Source organism: Malaclemys terrapin, chromosome 16 (genome assembly GCF_027887155.1).
Source record: "Malaclemys terrapin pileata isolate rMalTer1 chromosome 16, rMalTer1.hap1, whole genome shotgun sequence".
In the NCBI taxonomy this organism is placed as follows: domain Eukaryota; kingdom Metazoa; phylum Chordata; order Testudines; family Emydidae; genus Malaclemys; species Malaclemys terrapin.
Genome location: NC_071520.1, coordinates 30,930,446 through 30,949,023, shown reverse-complemented (window position 1 = coordinate 30,949,023; position 18,578 = coordinate 30,930,446). Strand labels below are relative to the sequence as shown.

Genomic DNA, 18,578 nt, shown 5'->3' with positions numbered 1-18,578 from the left:
TCTCTCACTGTCCATCCCACTCATCTAGGCTGTAGGACGCCGCCGCGCTGTGAAAGGAGAGTTCAGCCACCGGGCCAAGCTGAGCCACTTTGTCACCTCAGCCCCTTTTCTCCACTGATTTTATAATAACGTTTCTGTTTGTTACTGAGAATGGGACTAACCCACATGCCCATTTCCATGGCGTTGGGCGGGCGGGGGAGGACCGGGAGGGTTGATCCCTGCTTGGATGTGTAATTTATTTGTCTTCCACTCAGTTCCGCAGCCTATTCTCTGTTGACCCCTTGGCTAATGTACGACCCATTAACGCGTATGGATAACAGTGGGAAGAGCCCTGTAATGGCCTGATTAAAGAAATCTGTCATTCCGGCTGCATTTCGCGGCCGGTTTGTAATGAAGATGTCAGAGCGCTGGACAGATAGTGCCAAGTCTCCGGGCGAGGAGAGACAGCTTGCCCCAGCTGAGGAGCCACGATAACAATAAAAAACAATCACAGGAAGGAGAAACAATGTCCATAGTAACAAGCCTCTGGAGTCAGACCCCTCCACACCGCCAGTGCCTTGGCAATAGTAACGGCCAGGCCGTGGGACTGAAGGGCAATGGATGAAGGAAAGGCAGCTAAAGTCTTTCAGAGACAAGGAGAAAGCCAAGGAAGCCGAGGGTCAGGAGTAGCGCTCACCACATGGGCTACAACAGCCCAGGAAATGAGAACGCATTCTGTGGGAATCCTCAGGCCTGGCCAAGCCGGGGCGACCAACGATGTCATTTGGACTGGGAAAAAATATTCGTGTCGGGCGACATTGTGGCAAAGTGACAGACCTTACGGGAGCTGGGCGATGCAGCTACACCAGCCCTACTGGGCCTCAGCTTCGGAGAAACACCCCTGCTGTTCCAGCCCGCAGAGAGGTGAGGGGAGCATCCGCTCTTCTTTCCCCTTCCCCGCCCCTTTCAGGAAGGAACAGCACAGTGCAGAGGACTCAAGGAAGAGCACAGAGCTGCATCGGCCACGGTGTGGCCACAGTCTGACCCACAGAGTATTCCATACCTGGGGGGGGGGGGCACTGCGAAGGTGGGGCTGCAGGTGGGGCTGTGGTCTGCCCCGCCCCTCCTTTTGCATGAGGTCTCAGCGGGGGAGATGCTTTAAGTCACAGCCAGAGACTTTCAAGAGCCATGCCAGCAGAGGTAGCTGAGGGCAGTGGGAGCTTCCAGCCGCATTCCCTTCCTGAACACTCTCTGGTTTGCAGCTTTGATCTGTTTCTCACCCAGAAGAGAATACATCTGGCGAGTACAGATCTGATCAGTAAACATCAGTCCAGGGCTTGAGTGAGCTCTAATCTAACAGAGCTATTTGCAAACCAGCAGATTTGTCAATTCTCCAATTGCTCCTGTACTTCTCTGCTTTTGTTCTCATGGCTCTGAAACACTAAGGTGCCCCCTTAGGAGAGGTTCAGGTATAACCAATACCTGCTCTCAGTGCAAATACAGCAGAGGAATGTGAGAGACCCACTACCTACAGCAATGCCGTGTGCTCCCCGCAGTGACACTGTCTCCAGATGCCCTCTCTCTGGATCATAGAATCATAGAATATCAGGGTTGGAAGGGACCTCAAGAGGTCATCTAGTCCAACTCCCTGCTCAAAGCAGGACCAATTCCCAGGATGGCAGGAAGGGCAGAATAAGGGCACTCAGGGTGGCAGGTTCAAATAAAACCCTTTGTCCAATCTATAGCTATTGTCTAACCGAGGTTTCTGGCCCATACTTGTATTTTGGCTTTTGTTTATATGGGTTTCTACCACCTGAGTTGGACTTTATGTTTCAAATGACTCAAAGCGCAAACTCCACCCAAGTCCTGGAGTTTTGCATGGTTCCCCCTCAATATCTTAAACAAACAACTCTACCTCTGCCACAGGTGGGAAAGGCAGTGCACATTTGACCTGGAATGAGGCCCAGGTTCACATACCTCAGCAAACCTTTCCACTAATCCAAGCTGAGATTCGGGATTGCCACGAAAAACCTAAAACCCAGTGAGTTTCCCTGCAACGCTCTTTGCTCCACACAGTTCTGCCAAGGTGCTAACAGGCCAGGCAGACCACATGGCTTTTGTGATACGGACAAATATCCATTAGAGTCAAGGGCTGAGAACATAAAACTCATGTCACTTGTGACTTAGTAACCGATCATTTGATGCCGGAGGAAAAGCTGCTGCCCACCCTGTCTCCAGGACTCTTCATGTGGCAATCACAACAAACCAGGTGTTTATCATCACTCGTCAGGGCAGCGCCAAGAGAGCTATTACATTCCGAAACACCCCACTGCAACCTCGACCTCTTGAGGCTTTGCTGGCTTTGTGCTGCCAGGGGACAAATCCTCTCTCCTGGCACATTCCCCCTGCCAAATTAAACCTGGCTCCAAGATGAACAAACAAATGGAAACTCAGAACCCCCTTCCTTTCAGCACTGCACTCGGCAGGTTTCCACAAATCCACTAAGATTGTTCTCAGGTGGTTTTTAAGGCCTTTCCCATGAAGCCTGAGTGGATTTGTTATTTCAGCGCATGCGACGTATAAGACAGGAATGATCTCACTGCATCCTGTCCCTTTAAAGAACATAAGGAAGAAAGCCCTGGTGCTGAAGAGAGGAATATGTTAGAACTTATGGAGAGATTCATAGATTCAAACAGCAGGCCTAGATGGAATTTATCAAAGCAGCACCTTCATGAATGATGCAAGGAAGCCGGGAGAACCCTTCCCCAGCCAGAGAGGTAGCTAGCCTTTTCACTGATGTTGCAATGGGGTGAGACACAGCAGAATATGATTTAGTTGAGCCAGATGTTAATGTTCTAGCATCACCATCAGGAGAGCGAGCTCTACAAAAACAAAAACAAAAAAAACCCACCTTCCCACAACTGAAGGCTGATGGATCTTGATGGTGATGAAAACGCTCCTGCCGGTCTATAAAGATTTTGACTTTGGTAAAAGAAAAAAAAAATCTCACTGTATCAGCTGCCTGACCCCACAAGACTTCTGCCCACTGGGGCTGCATCTGAGCCAAAATCAAACCAGCAAGACTGGGTGTGGTTGGACCTGAGGACCCTAATCTGCCTCTCCACTCCAGAACTGGTCTGATCTGGGCCCTACGCAACACCCCGGCGCTTGTGCAAGAAGCTCAGGGAGTCAGAGGAAGCTAGAGATTATTCATGGTTCCTAGCAAGTCAGCGGATCTCCTCTCCCTTTCCTCAAATTCAGCTGGCAGAGAAGGAGCCTGGCACTGGCTTTTCAGCAAACAGGATTAAAAATGTTTTTAAAGCAAGATTTTAAGCCTTAAGCATTTCTTTGAAAACATTGGGAGGGGAAGAATTGCCCCTGTGTAAAGCCTTATGAAGTTACACGCAAAACCCAGCCTCTCACACACTGGGCTCTTGCTTCCTTTGGCGATTCCCTCCCATGTCAGCCAGTGCCGGACTTTAGCCGGGACAACGATAAACGTTCTGAAACATGCTAAAGATGACACCAAAACATGCTGGATTTCTTCCCTTGCCACCCTCTTAGGGATACATCTGGTATTGCATTTATCACAAGAGGCAGCCTCTGAACCAGTGATAATTCAGGAGACTTCATCCTTTTAGCAACCCACAATAATGAACAATTTGGGTCAATGTGGGTTTTGAGCCTTGGTGGAATTAAGAAAGTGTCATTTCCACATCAATTATTGAAAGGTCGCTACATCTCCGCAGCCATAAAACAGCAGCTGTAATGCAGGTTTAAGGATTTTCTTACTACTAGTGAGGATGAGATAAATCAGACTGGGCCATTCCTGATTGGCATTCGTGCTCACAGGAAATTGGGTAATTAGCGCCTGCCTGATTCTGCGAGCTGCCCTCATTCTCACATTCTGATTGACATCCCCATTACCCTACTCATCTAAATGGCTCTGAGCGATTCTGGAAACTTTCCACTTTAAAAAGCTAAAAGAGGTATTCAGGTGGGGTTTCTATAGCTCATTTTCACTGCCAGTCACTTCTCCCTATAGGCATCTGAGAGATTATTTCACAACAATGGATCCAGGCACGGGGGCTCTGTATCATGCCTCCAGTGTGGCCTGGAGCAAGTCACATAATCTCTTTGTGCCTCAGTTTCCCATTTGTAAAATGGGGATAATAATCCTTCCCTGCCTCCAACAGGAGATGTTCAGATACTACAGCAATCAGACTAGGGCAATAAGTAAGTACCTAGGTAGCTAATCTAAAGCCTAGATTTCAATATAATCTAGGACTGTACCTCCAATAGATGTATTCAGGGGAACTAATCACAGGTTTCCTTTCCCTTCCCTGATGGAAATAGCACGAAAACAGTTGGGTTCAAGACCCAGACTGCTACTAAGATGCAAATACAATTCTGAGCCCTGAAGTCCCACTTCCACAGCACGTTGGTGGAGATCCCAACACCCCTGGATCAGACAAAGCAAGATTTTTCTAATTACGGGCACCTCCAATCTCAGTACCTGAAAACCACATTGGTTCCTCCCGATTTGCACATCCTCCTCTTCCTCCTCCTCCTCCTCCTGTCCAATAGATAGTTCTGGGAGCAGACTTTTACTGGCAATATTCTCTGTGATACACAAGAAGGTGTGGAAACCAGCTCACCCTTCCCCCACTGAGTTCTACAGGGCTGGTGGTAAAACTGTTTTCTCGTGAAACCATGCGGCTATGACCCAGAGTAACTGCAGAAAGCAGGCAAGGGCAGTAACAAAGTGGAAATGTTCATCACTTTTCCAGACAGAGCTGCACTTGACGTGCAGGATGGCATTGGACAGTTTCCAGCTCTCCCAGAACAAAGCGTGAAATACACTCTGTTAACTGACATGTGCCAGGCATGGATGTCTGGGGATGTTCTCAAAGCATTCATAGAAAGGAAGAGACCAAACAGCAGTCCATAATGCCTTGCTTACTTCAGTGGAGGGCAATTCTGTGCAGAATATACTCCTCTGAAAATAAACTGCTCCTATCAAAGTCTAAAAAGTAAACCTGTAGCAAAGTCCTGCCACGACAGGATGTTCCAGGCATAACAATCACTTTTCTTAATATTTTAAAAAAATGAACAAACACCCTGAAAAGACAGATGCAGAGACTCTCCTTCCAGGTGTTCAGTAATGTTCTGTCCCATGCAGAACTGTGCCAGCTCACTTGTCTAAAGGGGAGGTGGTGGGAGCAACCGGGGCAGCATTCTCAAACAGGATCAGTCTGCTGGAAAAACTTGGGTCATTTACTCCAGTCATTTCCATGCTGATCTTCAGCAATGGGCGCTCTGTGTCCTTACTAACCACAGGAAGACATTGATCCAGCTCCTTTCCTGGACACCCCTTCTGCATGCGTTTTGCTCCTTCTCCCGGGATCTGCAGGATTCCTTAGACTGAGCCCTGCCTCCCAGAGCTGCAGCCCCTTTCTCCCCAGCAGGTTCCCAATGCTTCCCTCCCAAGGGGACCCAGGCAGTCACTCCAGGGAAACGCCTCTTCCCTGCACCTTAATGACAGCTCCACTCTTTATAGAGAACTCCTGTCCCCGCCTTAACGGCTTTTAATGAATGAACAGGGTGGGCTGGCCCTAGGCCTCTGCCCATAAAGAACCAGAACACCCTGTTACAGATGCCAACCAAGGCCAGGGAATCTGGCAGAGAAACTGAAAATGGACTGGCTCTGCACAATGCCACCTAATAATCCCTGCCTCAGATCGGCTCCCTAATCCCTTTCTTCAGCTCCTGAAATTTAAATTCCATGCTTAGCAACCACAAAGGATGCAGCTTTAAGAGTGCTAGAGATGAGCACCCTCAGCACCCCAGGGAGATAGAGAGCGCCCAGGGTAGAGAACAATGCACATCCCCAGTATACTGCAGCAGGGACAGAAATACCTCAAGAAATATTTCCCCTCAGAGACAGCCCATGGAAACGCAGCCATGATTATTGATGCTAAGATGTGGGAAGCCCTAGCTTGGAGTACATCAGCGCTGTGATTTTTATACCAGTCAGCAAAACAGACAGACTGAGAATGGGCTGACTCCAGACCTCATAGAATCATAGAATCATAGAATATCAGAGTTGGAAGGGACCTCAAGAGGTCATCTAGTCCAACCCCCTGCTCAAAGCAGGACCAATTCCCAGCTAAATCATCCCAGCCAGGGCTTTGTCAAGCCGGGCCTTAAAAACCTCCAAGGAAGGAGACTCCACCACCTCCCTAGGTAACGCATTCCAGTGTTTCACCACCCTCCTAGTGAAATAGTTTTTCCTGATATCCAACCTGGACCTCCCCCACTGCAACTTGAGACCATTGCTCCTTGTTCTGTCATCTGCCACCACTGAGAACAGCCGAGCTCCATCCTCTTTGGAACCCCCCTTCAGGTAGTTGAAGGCTGCTATCAAATCCCCCCTCATTCTTCTCTTCTGGAGACTAAACAATCCCAGTTCTCTCAGCCTCTCCTCATAAGTCATGTGCTCCAGACCCCTAATCATTTTTGTTGCCCTCCGCTGGACTCTTTCCAATTTTTCCACATCCTTCTTGTAGTGTGGGGACCAAAACTGGACACAGTATTCCAGATGAGGCCTCACCAATGTCGAATAAAGGGGAACGATCACGTTCCTCGATCTGCTGGCAATGCCCCTACTTATACAGCCCAAAATGCCGTTAGCCTTCTTGGCAACAAGAGCACACTGTTGACTCATATCCAGCTTCTCGTCCACTGTGACCCCTAGGTCCTTTTCAGCAGAACTGCTACCTAGCCATTCGGTCCCTAGTCTGTAGCAGTGCATGGGATTCTTCCGTCCAACTGCACCTGAAACCTCCTTCCAGGTTAAAACACTAATGAATACAGGAAAACATGTAAGAGACTGGGACTCACAAAGGAGATTGAAAATGCTTAGGTGAATGGGCTCCCGGGAGGCCTGCTGGCCTCTGGATGTCATTCTCTTTTCCCACAAAGGGAATGTCACAACATTTCAAAGGCAACAAGAAGAGCTGACACCAAATGGCTCAGGCTTTTGAAATCCTACATTTTTTGTTGTCTTTAGAGCTACAAACTAGTTTCTCATTCTCAACCAGCAATAGATGCCACTTGTCTATTCCTGGGCAAACCGAATTTGTGACAATCTGCAAAGAAAATGCTGTACCTCGCATCCCCCTGGGTGAATACAGTGTGTGCCACAAGTTAAGTGCTTTTGTTTCGGAGATAAGGGAGGCTGCTGCTGCTGTTCCACAGGGCTGCAGTGTCTGGCTGCGCTGACGAACGTGAAGGAAAAAGGCAGGGATGAGCTCTCTTTGGTGACGTTTCCAAAAGCAAAGGGTTTTGAACACATAACTTCAAAGTTCATGAGAAGGGGGAGGGAAGAGATGGCTATCAGGGTGACAGGTTTAACCACATTAAAAGAGTGCCCCTCAGAGACTCCTCCTCCAACAGGCTTTGATCCATTTTTTATCCACATTTCCTTTCATTTCTCTCCTTTTGTTGACACATGACAGGGAATCGATACCAGAGTGAGTGGAGCTGAGACATGCTCTGGTTTTTAATCCTGTAGCTGAGTCACTTCTGTGAGCAGTCACAAGCCCTGTCTGGGCCCGTTATTAAATACTCCAATTCTTGCCCAAGTAGTTACAAGATTTTTCCAACTCAGGAGACCCTTGACCTTAAACTGACTCACAGGACAGGGGACAAAAGGCCCCTGCTGAAAGTTCAATACATTTGAGTAAATCAACTCCAGTTATGATAGGAGGGAATTTTTAAAGCCTTTCCCACCTTCATAAAGTAGATATACTGCTCTGCATATTCTGACACGGATGCGTAGTTGGCTCAAGAGCTGAGACCCTCAAGAACTGAAGTGGAAGACGAGGCCATTCTGAGTCTCCTGTGTTTGCATTAGGCGATTTTCAATTCCAAATTGAGAGCATTCTAAAAAAGTCAAGGTGAGTATCCCCCAAGACCCTGACAGTTGCAAACCTTCCCTTCCCCCTTCCCAAACAATAATCACTTGATTAAAAGAGGAAATGCACCCCTCCATACTCTACAGCTGTTACTGTGAATGGATGGGGAGCATTTTTTAAACATAACGTCTTCAGGAGCAGCCAATTAGATGAACAGTCAGAGGCCACCCACCATTTCTTTGGAAGACTCTAAAGGTGAAAGTGATATAAACCCTCAAGGTTCAGTGTATACTTCATCCACGAGCTCCCCAGGGTTAGGGAGAAGCTTCCTCTGAAGCAGAGACAAGATACAGTGCTAGATGGACCATTGGTCAACTCTAGTACAGTGAGACTGTAATGTTTCTATCAGTCTCCTACTCCCTGGGCAGTGCTGGCACCTATCTGCCTGCGTAGCTTTGTGCTTAAGTTCTTTCGTTTTTAAATGAGGGGTCACTGTTTCCAATTTTGCCTTTTGCTGGAAACTCTGAGGCTGGAGGAACCTAGTCCCAAAGGACCGGTAGAGCTCAAATCAATGTCAGACACGTGTCCTTGCTGACTAGACTTTGCTGCACTGTAGAGAAATAGAGCTAACAGATTTACCAAGTGGGAAAGGAGTGGGGAGAGGGAGAGAGAACACACTTCAGATGAAAAAGTTCATCCATTTAAAATAATTAATAAATGATGAATGGCATAAATTACCATGGGATGTGTTATGATATGTTGCAGAGACTTCTACTGATGCCTATGGCTGATTTTAAAGCAACCCATTATTAAGCCCCTATAAACTGAAGTGTGTAAATCATGTGTGCTGTCTCTAGAATAGGTTAGAACACAGCTTAAAGACTTCATTAGGGAAAAGACAATTTCTGTATTCAAGTAGTAATGATGTCTTTATAATCTTCCTTCAGACTGTTACCATTATAATTCAATTACACGAGACATTCTAGAGAAGCTAAAATAATTGCTAACTGTGCAGCTCCACACAACCACCATAAGATACTACAAACTAGGATGGATAATTCCTTCAGTGACCGTGCCTCTTCTCTACCTGGAGCACTGGTAAAATGCTAAGGAATGACAGACACGGCAATTTGGGGTGAGGCGGAACAACGAACTTCCTTGTCAAAGACAAGGGCCATCAATGTGAACAAGCTCAATAAAGACAATTCATTTCCATACACGTATACCGATCCTCCCAAACATGGCAGAACACCGGAAGGGAGACAGGAGGCAGTGGGATTAGTATAATGGGTGGGTCTGGCAAAACCCAGATGTGAGAAATAAATGGGATTTCTCTGGACCACTTGATGATACTGATGGTTGTGTTTGGTAGGGTGTATAAGGAACTAACACATTCCAGAGAATTCCTCCAGTAGCCTTAGAATCATAGAATATCAGGGTGGGAAGTGACCTCAGGAGGTCATCTAGTCCAACCCCATGCACAATCCCCAACTAAATCATCCCAGCCAGGGCTTTGTCAAGCCTGACCTTAAAAACCACTAAGGATGGAGATTCCACCACCTCCTTATAGGGTGACCAGACAGCAAATGTGAAAAATCGGGACAGAGGGTGGGGGGTAATAGGAGCCTATATAAGAAAAACACCCCAAAATTGGGACTATCCCTATAAAATCAGGACATCCGGTCACCCTACCTCCCTAGGTAACCCATTCCAGTGCTTCACCACCCTCCTAGTGAAAAAGTTTTTCCTATTATCCAACTTAAACTTCCCCCACTGCAACTTGAGACCATTACTCCTTGTTCTGTCATCAGGTACCACTGAGAACAGTCTAGATCCATCCTCTTTGGAACACCCTTTCAGGTAGTTGAAAGCACCTATCAAATCCCCCCTCATTCTTCTCTTCTGCAGACTAAATAATCCCAGTTCCCTCAGCCTCTCCTCATAAATCATGTGCTCCAGTCCCCTAATCATTTCTGTTGCCCTCCGCTGGACTCTTTCCAATTTTTCCACGTCCTTCTTGTAGTGTGGGGCCCAAAACTGGACACAATACTCTAGATGAGGCCTCACTAATGCCTTTCTTTGTGTCTTCCCCTCCCCTGCCCCACAATCAACATTCAGGTCCCAAATAATTAACAAGGAACTCCCACGAATGATGAACCAGTGGCAAAGGCTTCCTAGTAGGTGTTACTTCCTGAATGCTTAAGTCATGTGATGTGGCAAACTGCTGGAGATATATGGGTCAAGTCCTCAGCTGATGTAAATCTGTGTCACTCCATTGACCCCAGTATTGAACTTCAGTGGGGCTATTCTGATTCACAGCAGCTGAGAACTTGGGCTCTTCGTTCTGTGCATGTCACAAGTTTGTAATAGAAGGCAGCACATATTTCGTACTCCCATTGCTTTGGGAATGGCATGTTTCTGGTGAAAAGTAAAGTGTACTTTTGAACATGCCTAGGAAAGGGATGAATGATGGGAATAGAAGTAACTGTCTACGGTATAGCCTATATACTACAATCCAGAACATAAAGTCTCTAAACCCAGGACACAATATGATGGACTCTGTAGGCCTGACTCTTCACTCACACAAGTTGTACACCAGCATAATGCCATGGATTTAAACTGCGTGAGGGGAGAGTTGGGCCCTGTACCAAAACCTGCCGACTAACACCACAATGGGGCTGAGGGCACTGTTATCTAGGAGTTGCTATGGATATCTACAAGAGAAATGCCTTTGTTATCTAGTATCTGTAGCATTCAGTTTGTGTTGAGCTTATCACCCCGGCCAAGCCAGTAGCCCATTATTTCTTTACTTTGAGACAGTAACACCTGTTCAACCCCCTAGTAGCCAATGAAGTCAGGGAGATGGCAGGATGATCATGTAACCTGAGAGCTTCAGTCTGTCTCAGTTCAGGTGACAGAACTCCCACCTCCACTTTGCATTCCTGTCATTGTGACCTCAGCATTAAAAAGCAGGAAACCCACAGAAAGACCAGCACACAGAAGCAGAGGAGGAAATAACTGAAATCTAGTTAGACTTTAAAGCGTGGACAACGCAATCGAATTACAACTTTTTCTCTCAGGTCAAATTTTGTATCCATCTGGGCTGCCTTCCCCCTCCTCTTCCCCCTGCGCAAGTAAAAGCCTGGTAAGAGTTGTAGGAAAACAAGGAAGATGAGAGGTGCAAGCACTCCTTTACCTTTACATGCCCCTGCAGCTCCCAGGTGATAGATCCCTGCTAACACACGCCAAATCGCAGTTTGCTCATCCACCATGATTCCCAAAGTCCCCATAGCAGCTTGAAGCTGGGCAAATGCCACAGAAGCCTTCTGCTTCTCTTCAGTCTAAAAGGAGGGAAAAGAAACAACAAGAGAAACATAATTGTCTCTAAAGCTAGAGCAGGGGAGTCTTGAAAACACAAATACTCAGACTCAACCTTGGTGGGAAATTAAAAAGGGCACCAAGATGCCAAGAGAGGAAATGGTGGAAAATTACTAGCGATGCTCGAACATTTCCCAGCCAAACATTTTTCCTTCAGAAAATGTCCTAACTGAAGCTTTTCATGGGAACGTGATGTTTTGGAGAAAATTTTGTTCTGGGACAAAAAAAATTGAAAAAAAGCATTTTGATAAGGTTGTGAGATAGCATTTTGATTTTTCACTTTGAAATGACTTTCCATTTCAAAATGTATTTGATAAATATTATAAACTATAATATAAATATTTTAAAAGTTAGAATTAGAACAAAACGTTTCCATTTTATCTAAACAAAATGTATCAATTGATCCAAAAAGAAATTTGGGGGACATTTTGAATTGTTTTGATTTCATTCTGAATCCGAATGAAAACCAGTTTCAACGTGGAGATTCCGAGTTTTGACAAGCCCTAAAGATCACAATTAGCCTGGTGTGTGTAGAGATGCCATCCGAGTAAACCTGCCCTGGTGCCGAAGGAGCTCGCGCTGATTCTCCTTCCCAGGCTGAAGGAGGTCTCATGAACCCAGCACTTTGCCTGCTAATGCGAGTGCACATTCAGTCATGCCTTGGGCTGTCACGTCGCATTCGGTACAGGCAGGAACGGTGGCAACCCCAGGGCAATTCCTGCTGAGTTGGATTTTATTGTCATTTTGGTCTTCACCTCAGCCTGGCTCTGCTGCCAAACACAGTGCAAACTGGGCAGGAGAGTTTGACTGGAACTTTGCCGCAAGCACCAAGCTCAGCATGTTAGTGATTCCCCCTAGAGTATGAACATGTCTATGCAGATTCAAGCTGGCACCTCGAACACTAGGCCCTGGCAGCACTGGGCTGGCTGGCTTCACCGCTGCACTGTCAGTTTGCTAATGTTCAGAGCACGGGAAAGCACATGCAGCAGGTTTTGTGGGGAGGCATTGCCAAACATTCCCATCTGCCTCGGAGAAGGCTGTGCTGCACAGGTCAGTTCTGAATCTGAATTCTAGCCCCCCACCAAAGACCAGGACGGTCCTCAGCCGGGGTTTCCTGCAGTCCATCACAGCAGGAGAGTGAGAAAACAGGTACAAGTGTCAGATCCAGATCTGGACTCCAAAAGGCACTTCTGCTGCTCAGGGGAGTGGAGCTCTAGGGTCTTTATCCTTGCGCTTCTCTACTCAGTCCACTCATAGCTGTGCTAAGACAGTGCCTGGGACTGGCCAGATGCCTTTGAACCCAGCACCATTACCTCTTTAATACAGGAATCTTCATCACTGTTATTAGACCCTTCAGAATCCAACTACTCTCCTTATATGCAGCTAATCCTACCTACGCTCTTCACAGAGACAGAAAGTACAGTACCACTCTTTTTTTAAAGGCTCCTGGTTGCTGTACATGAATTAAAAAGCATAGATTTAATTTTGAGAGGTGCTAAGAACCCACTGAAGTCAATGAGAGGTGTGGGTATCCTTGAGGAAAAATCCTGAAGATGGGAAAATGATCACTTTGCTTTATCAGCGTGTTTCTTGGGCCACCCTGCAGAATGAGAGAATTCTATTCTAGGAATGTTTACAGAACACTACACAAACATTTCATTCACAGCAAGGCCGGCTGTAAATCCACCCCGCCATGCACTAACCAGCGACCCCTGCAGCTGTGCACTACCAGTTCCCTAGTGCGCTTCTCCCATTTCAAAGCCGGGTAGATCAGAGGGCACCACAGAACTTTTCATGTGGGGCTGCAGGGTCCCCAGGGACACTGCGTGGGGTAGGTTTACACCCCTGCTTGCTGTGAACTAAGGGTATGGCTATACTTGGAACTGAAGGGGCGATTCCCCGCTCAAGAAGACATAGTCACACTAAAAGTAGCGTGTAGCCGACATAGCATGAGCAGCAGGAAGGCCGAGCCACCCCGAGTCCCTGCCTGGGGTCTCAGACGGGTACGTCCTCATGGCAGCCAGCCCGTCCCACAGCTTGCATGGCCATGGCTACACTCTACTTGCTGTTGCTTTTTGTTGTCGTGCTCACAGAACTAAAAGTTAGTGATTGCTGAGAGGTACGCAATTGTGACTTGATTACGGTTGTGATGGGCAAACAAAATAACGTCCCAACCAGTAATATATATACTTGGGGCTAGATTCACAAGAGGGACTGAGCTGCCTAACTGCCCCCTTAGGTGTCACTGGCATTCACAAAACCACCTCTCAGCTGCCACCTAACCCTATAGGCACCTACATTCTCTAGGTGCTTAAGTTTCCACCAGTGAAATCTTGTAGGCACCTGTTTCTGCCAGTGGGCATGTGCAAAGGCACCTAAATTCTGACACCACTGACCTGCTCACCCACCTAGCGTGGGTCTAAGCCCCAGCCAGATTCACAAGTGAGGCGTTCTCCTAGCTATCTCATTGTGGGGCCGGGTGCCATATGCATGCTGCAAGCTCACCTAACCAGCACTCCTGGAGGAGGCTTCTCTTATACCCAATAGCCCAGTGGTGTAGGTACTCACCTGGGGTGAGGGTGGCGGGTTCAAATCCCCACTCTGCTTTATTCAAAGCAGAAACTTGCACCAGGTGGCTCACTTCCCGGCTGAGTGCCCTAACCTCTGGTCTGCTGGGTCTAAGGTGGCATCACCCCCACCGCCATCTGACCTGGCCGGGGCACCTATCTCCAGGCCTGGCTCACAATGATGGGACTTGAAGCAGAAATTGATTCAGGGAAGTTCAACAGCCTGTGATACACAGAAGGGCCGAGTGCATAATCACAGTGGTCCCTTCTGGCCTTAAAAGCTCTGAATCTATGAAAAAAATAATTGACTCTTCTCAGCACAGTATCTGCAACTGGGATTTGCAGAGAAGTGAAAATTAGTATGATTAGTTACACAATTATTATTAATTAAATATATGTGTTCCCCAATTCCAATGCTACAAAAATTATCATTTTAATGCACAATTAATCACAGATTTTAATTAAATGTTTTGTGTGATTGTATTAAACCCTGTATTTAGGAGGGTTGGTTACTGATTTAATGATTTAATCACCTGATTTATATTTTCATACAATTTATATAATTCTGTATGTTGCCACAGAAATTTGGACTCTAACCATCGGTCTTCTCTCTTCTTGCCAAATATTCCAGCCTGCTGTTAAATTAAGTCAGCTAAATTGCTTCAGCCTACCCAGCAGCCCGCACTACATCCTTATCCGTTCATTTCCAATAGACTATTTGCCCTGTAGATCAGTGTCAGTAATATTTCCATGATGGGATATTAACAAATAAGACAAACCTGAATTCCTTTCCCCTGCTCTAGGAGTTAAATCTAAGCAGGAGCGTTGTATGTCATGAACTGGGAAATGGACAAATGTCAGAGCCACAAGGGAAGTTACATTTTTATTTTTCTGATGTGATGAATGGCAAAAAATCAGGTGCCCCAAATCCGCACAGTGATGAAAAACAGAGACTGCCACAGAGGCACAACGGGAGCTGCATTCAATGCCCAGAACAGGGAGGAGGGACTGTTCGAATGTTCTCATCCTAACGCCGTCACCAGGTTATTCTGGCTCTTTCTCCAAATAATAGAATCTACTGAGGATATAAATCTTGGTTTCCAGTGAAAGACTGAGTGAGTAAGTTCCCAATGCAGATTAGAGAAGCATATAAATGAATGGTGGGCTGGCTCCTTGCAGAAATGAAACAAATAGAAGAGACACTATCTATACACACACTTCCAGGGAAAGTTCATTCCAAATATTAGCAGCGTAGGACCAGATCAAAATAATAAAATGGCACAAAATCTGAGCACCGGCATACGACGGGGCCAGCATTGCTGTATGGGGAACCATATTTTATATCCCTGGCTTCAGGACTGTCCACCGTCCAAGAAGTCAGCCATGCAGTCCTCAGGGACTGGCAGAGGCTGGGAAAGCCATTTAGAAGGGAAACAGGAACAACGTCCACCCCTCCTCTAGTCACTTCTTGCCCATGAGGTGGTGAGATCCCCTGATGGATGCAGCAGGCAGTGTTCGCGTGCAACTGAATGGCCACGCTCCAGCCCCTGCCATCCACAACAAAAAACTAAATCCCAATGACCCAGGAGAAGCACGGACTGGATTCCCTGTCCAATGGCAGCAGGCAAATGGGTTTCAAGTGGAAATTTTGGGAAAACAGGAGTCAGAGTTGGGCCGAGGGTCAATACCAGGTATCAGGGTCTGTGCTCAGGTTCCAGAGGTTGATCAGGGATCAGAATCCAAGTCAGAGCTCCATTAACAGAGAAGGGCCGTCATGGCAGCTAGCTAGGGAACCAAGTTATTGCCTACATACTTTCTGGTCCACCCCATGAGGTGATATAGGATCAAGGAGCCAATCAGGGATTGCTAAAGCAACTGTCAGTCAGCTCACCCAAGGTGGTGCAACCTCGTTGGATTATGGGTTGCAGGGAGTGACCAGGTTACAGGGGTGGCCATATGGGGCTGTTCATTGCCAGGGAGCCCTGCAGGCCTGGGTTTAAATCCCACCAATCCTTGCAGCAGCAGGAAGGCTGCCTGGGCTATCTTTTCCCCCATAGCAGGCGCCACACTGTCATCTTTGTTTCTTTTCAAGACAAGGAAAAGTAGAGCATCGGCCTCGCAAGCAGTGGTGAGGAGTCTTTGCAAGAGGAAATGTGTCAGACTAAGCCCATCGTAAGCAGAGCTGTGTACGGAGCGGGCAGGGGGAACTGATTTCACTGCTGTCTCCACGCATCACACCCACTGCAAGCAGATGGACCATCTTCACATTTCATCCCTGGGTGCTGGCCTACACAGAACGTCATTTCAGCCCTCAAGCCCACATAGGAGATCCTCGAAACTGTGTAAGTTTTCAGCATGGCAGTCGCTCTTTGCCATCGCCCCTTCCTTTGCTTGCCTATCACGGATTGTAGCCCCTCTAGCCTCGCCAGCTCATGAAGGCTCTGACCCCCGCTGCTGCACCCACGGTAGATGCTGCACCCCTGGGTGGGTTCAGACAGATCACTGCATGAGTGTGTTTTGTACAATGTCCAGAGCCTCACCGATTCATGTCAGTTCACCAAGCCGATGTCACGTACTCACAGCCTCTAATTACTATGAGCCAGAGTTTAAATACCTTTGAAAATCTGGTCTGACCGTTCGGTGATGGCTTTGAACCAGTGACCTACAGATGAAAAGTTCCATCTCTCCTTATCACTCCCTCACCCATCCAGTCACCCTGGGGGCTAGCCAGAAATAGACCTTCCACAAAGGGCTCTTCCTCTTCAGTTTCGGCTGGAATTCTCCATCATTTCCGCCTTGGCTGCAGGGGTGAATTCTGTTAATGGGCAAGATGAGCCCAAGCCCCAATAATCACCAGGGCTGAGGCTCCCTGTTTGTGCAGCACACAGCCCAATGGGCTCTGATCCCGGCTGGTGCCTTTCGCTGCCACCCCAGTGAGACTAATCACAAATGATGATCTGGACTTCAAACTCCTTAGTGCTGCAAACTGCTGGCTATTGGCTCAGATCCATAGCTAACGAAGGGCCCAGTCCTGCCTCCTTTACTCACCCGGAGGAGTACTTTGCTGCAGTAGTGTCCCACTGGTGCAAGGGCAGCAGCATCAGGACTAGACACCGAGGGCAAACAGTGTCAAGAAGCTCTCATTGAAGGCACTAAGCTCCTGCTTCCTCCGCTGCAGGGGTTCAAAGCACAAAGGCAGGCTGCCGGCAGCAGGGGAGCAGGCAATGGGAAGGATAGCAGCTTGCATATGCAGTCACAGACGCTAACCAGGAAAACTTCTGTGAGCTTCCTTTATTTCTATATGATGATCTACTAGAAAGCGCCTGCTACGGGCATCCGCAGCTTACACATCAGTGTATTAATTCCATTGTATCAGCCCCCAAAAAGCTTCCCATGGCACTGTAAGTATCATTCTCCACTCCCGCCCGCCCCCGCAAGGAAATCCTGGGAGCATAGCCATTGGCTGGCTGTCTCGTGTCAAACCCCAGAGAAGGGCAGGAGAGCAGATTTCTCCTTGCTGCCACCATCGCACAGCTGGTCGCAATCCTCCTTTGCTCCCGGCTTTATTAAGTTCCTGAACTCTTCTTTACTCTGGACTGTCAGGCCAAGTTCATCCCAGTGCAACTCTGCTGGAACCACCAGGAATTTGGCTGGTGCCTCTCTCCTGTTACAACCCCATCCCCACCCCCCGACGAGTCATGCAGATGCTTGTGATGTCACAGAACTTTTCCTTTTAAAGAGGATTTTCGATCCAGACACATGCAGCCCCGAGGCAAAACAAAACACTTGGGAGCGTCTACAGGGAGCGCCACTGCCTTGGCAGTGGATAGACTGTGTGATCTAACGGGTCTTTGCTGCTGCTATTGCCTATGATAAGGCTACTGATGAGAAAACCCATTTAAGGTCTGCAGTTTTTCCAAACACGTGGTTGGAGCTGGGCTGTCTTGGCTAGAGAGAAATCCATGATATGACAAAGGAGCTGGTAGAAGGAGAAGGAACAAGGCCTTGAAAGCAGAGGGAGAATATGAAATAGACAAATTACTGTGGGAGAAAACAACCTGAGCAAAGAGCATCACTGGGACTGGTATAAACACACAGCAGGATGAACAATAATTCAAGCACACGTTGAACCACTTGTGTGAATCATTCTGTGGATTAAATTAGTTTCAAGTTAAATTAATCCAAGTTCCTGTGACACTGGCTTTGCTTCCGACATGTGAATATTCACATGGGAACTTCATGAGAATAGCCATATCCCTGCAAATTCCATGCGAAGTAACACTTTGGAGGTGACCATCATTCAAATTATGATACAAAATGGGCAAAATTCTTCAGTGCTCTAGATGCAGCCTTTAAAGCTCTGCAGCTCTGATGGCAACGTGGCTCTGTGATGGTCAGACAGCAGGTTAGCCAAGATTTTCCAAAGCGATCTGTGATTGTGGAGACCCTCTTTGAGACATTCCAGGGGCCTGGTTTTCAAAACGCGCTATGCACCCACCCTCTGAAAACCAGGCCCACTGAAAAGTGTCTCAGACTGGCCATTCAAAAACGGAGATACCCCAAATCACCAGTCACTTTCGGGAATCTTGGCCATTGGCTTTCTCATTGTACAGACTATAAACTGCAGTAAATGCTTTAGTTAGAAAAAAGGGAGTGGCAGGGAGCTGTTGGTGGTTTTTTAAAATTGACTTTGGTTGTTTTATTACGAGATTCCTGTACTGTAGTGTCATTTCCC

The 18,578-nt window shown here is 47.4% G+C and overlaps 1 protein-coding gene across 5 annotated transcripts in view; it reads right to left on the bottom strand.

Moving 5' to 3' along the window:
- The window catches only part of MYO18B (myosin XVIIIB), a 203,156-nt gene that overhangs the window by 144,203 nt on the left and 40,375 nt on the right, over positions 1–18,578 (bottom strand). For all 5 annotated transcript variants that reach the window (XM_054006610.1, XM_054006612.1, XM_054006608.1 and 2 more), the window contains one exon: positions 11,095–11,239. In XM_054006610.1, coding sequence (XP_053862585.1) covers positions 11,095–11,239 — 145 coding nt within the window. The remainder of the gene's footprint in view (positions 1–11,094; positions 11,240–18,578) is intronic.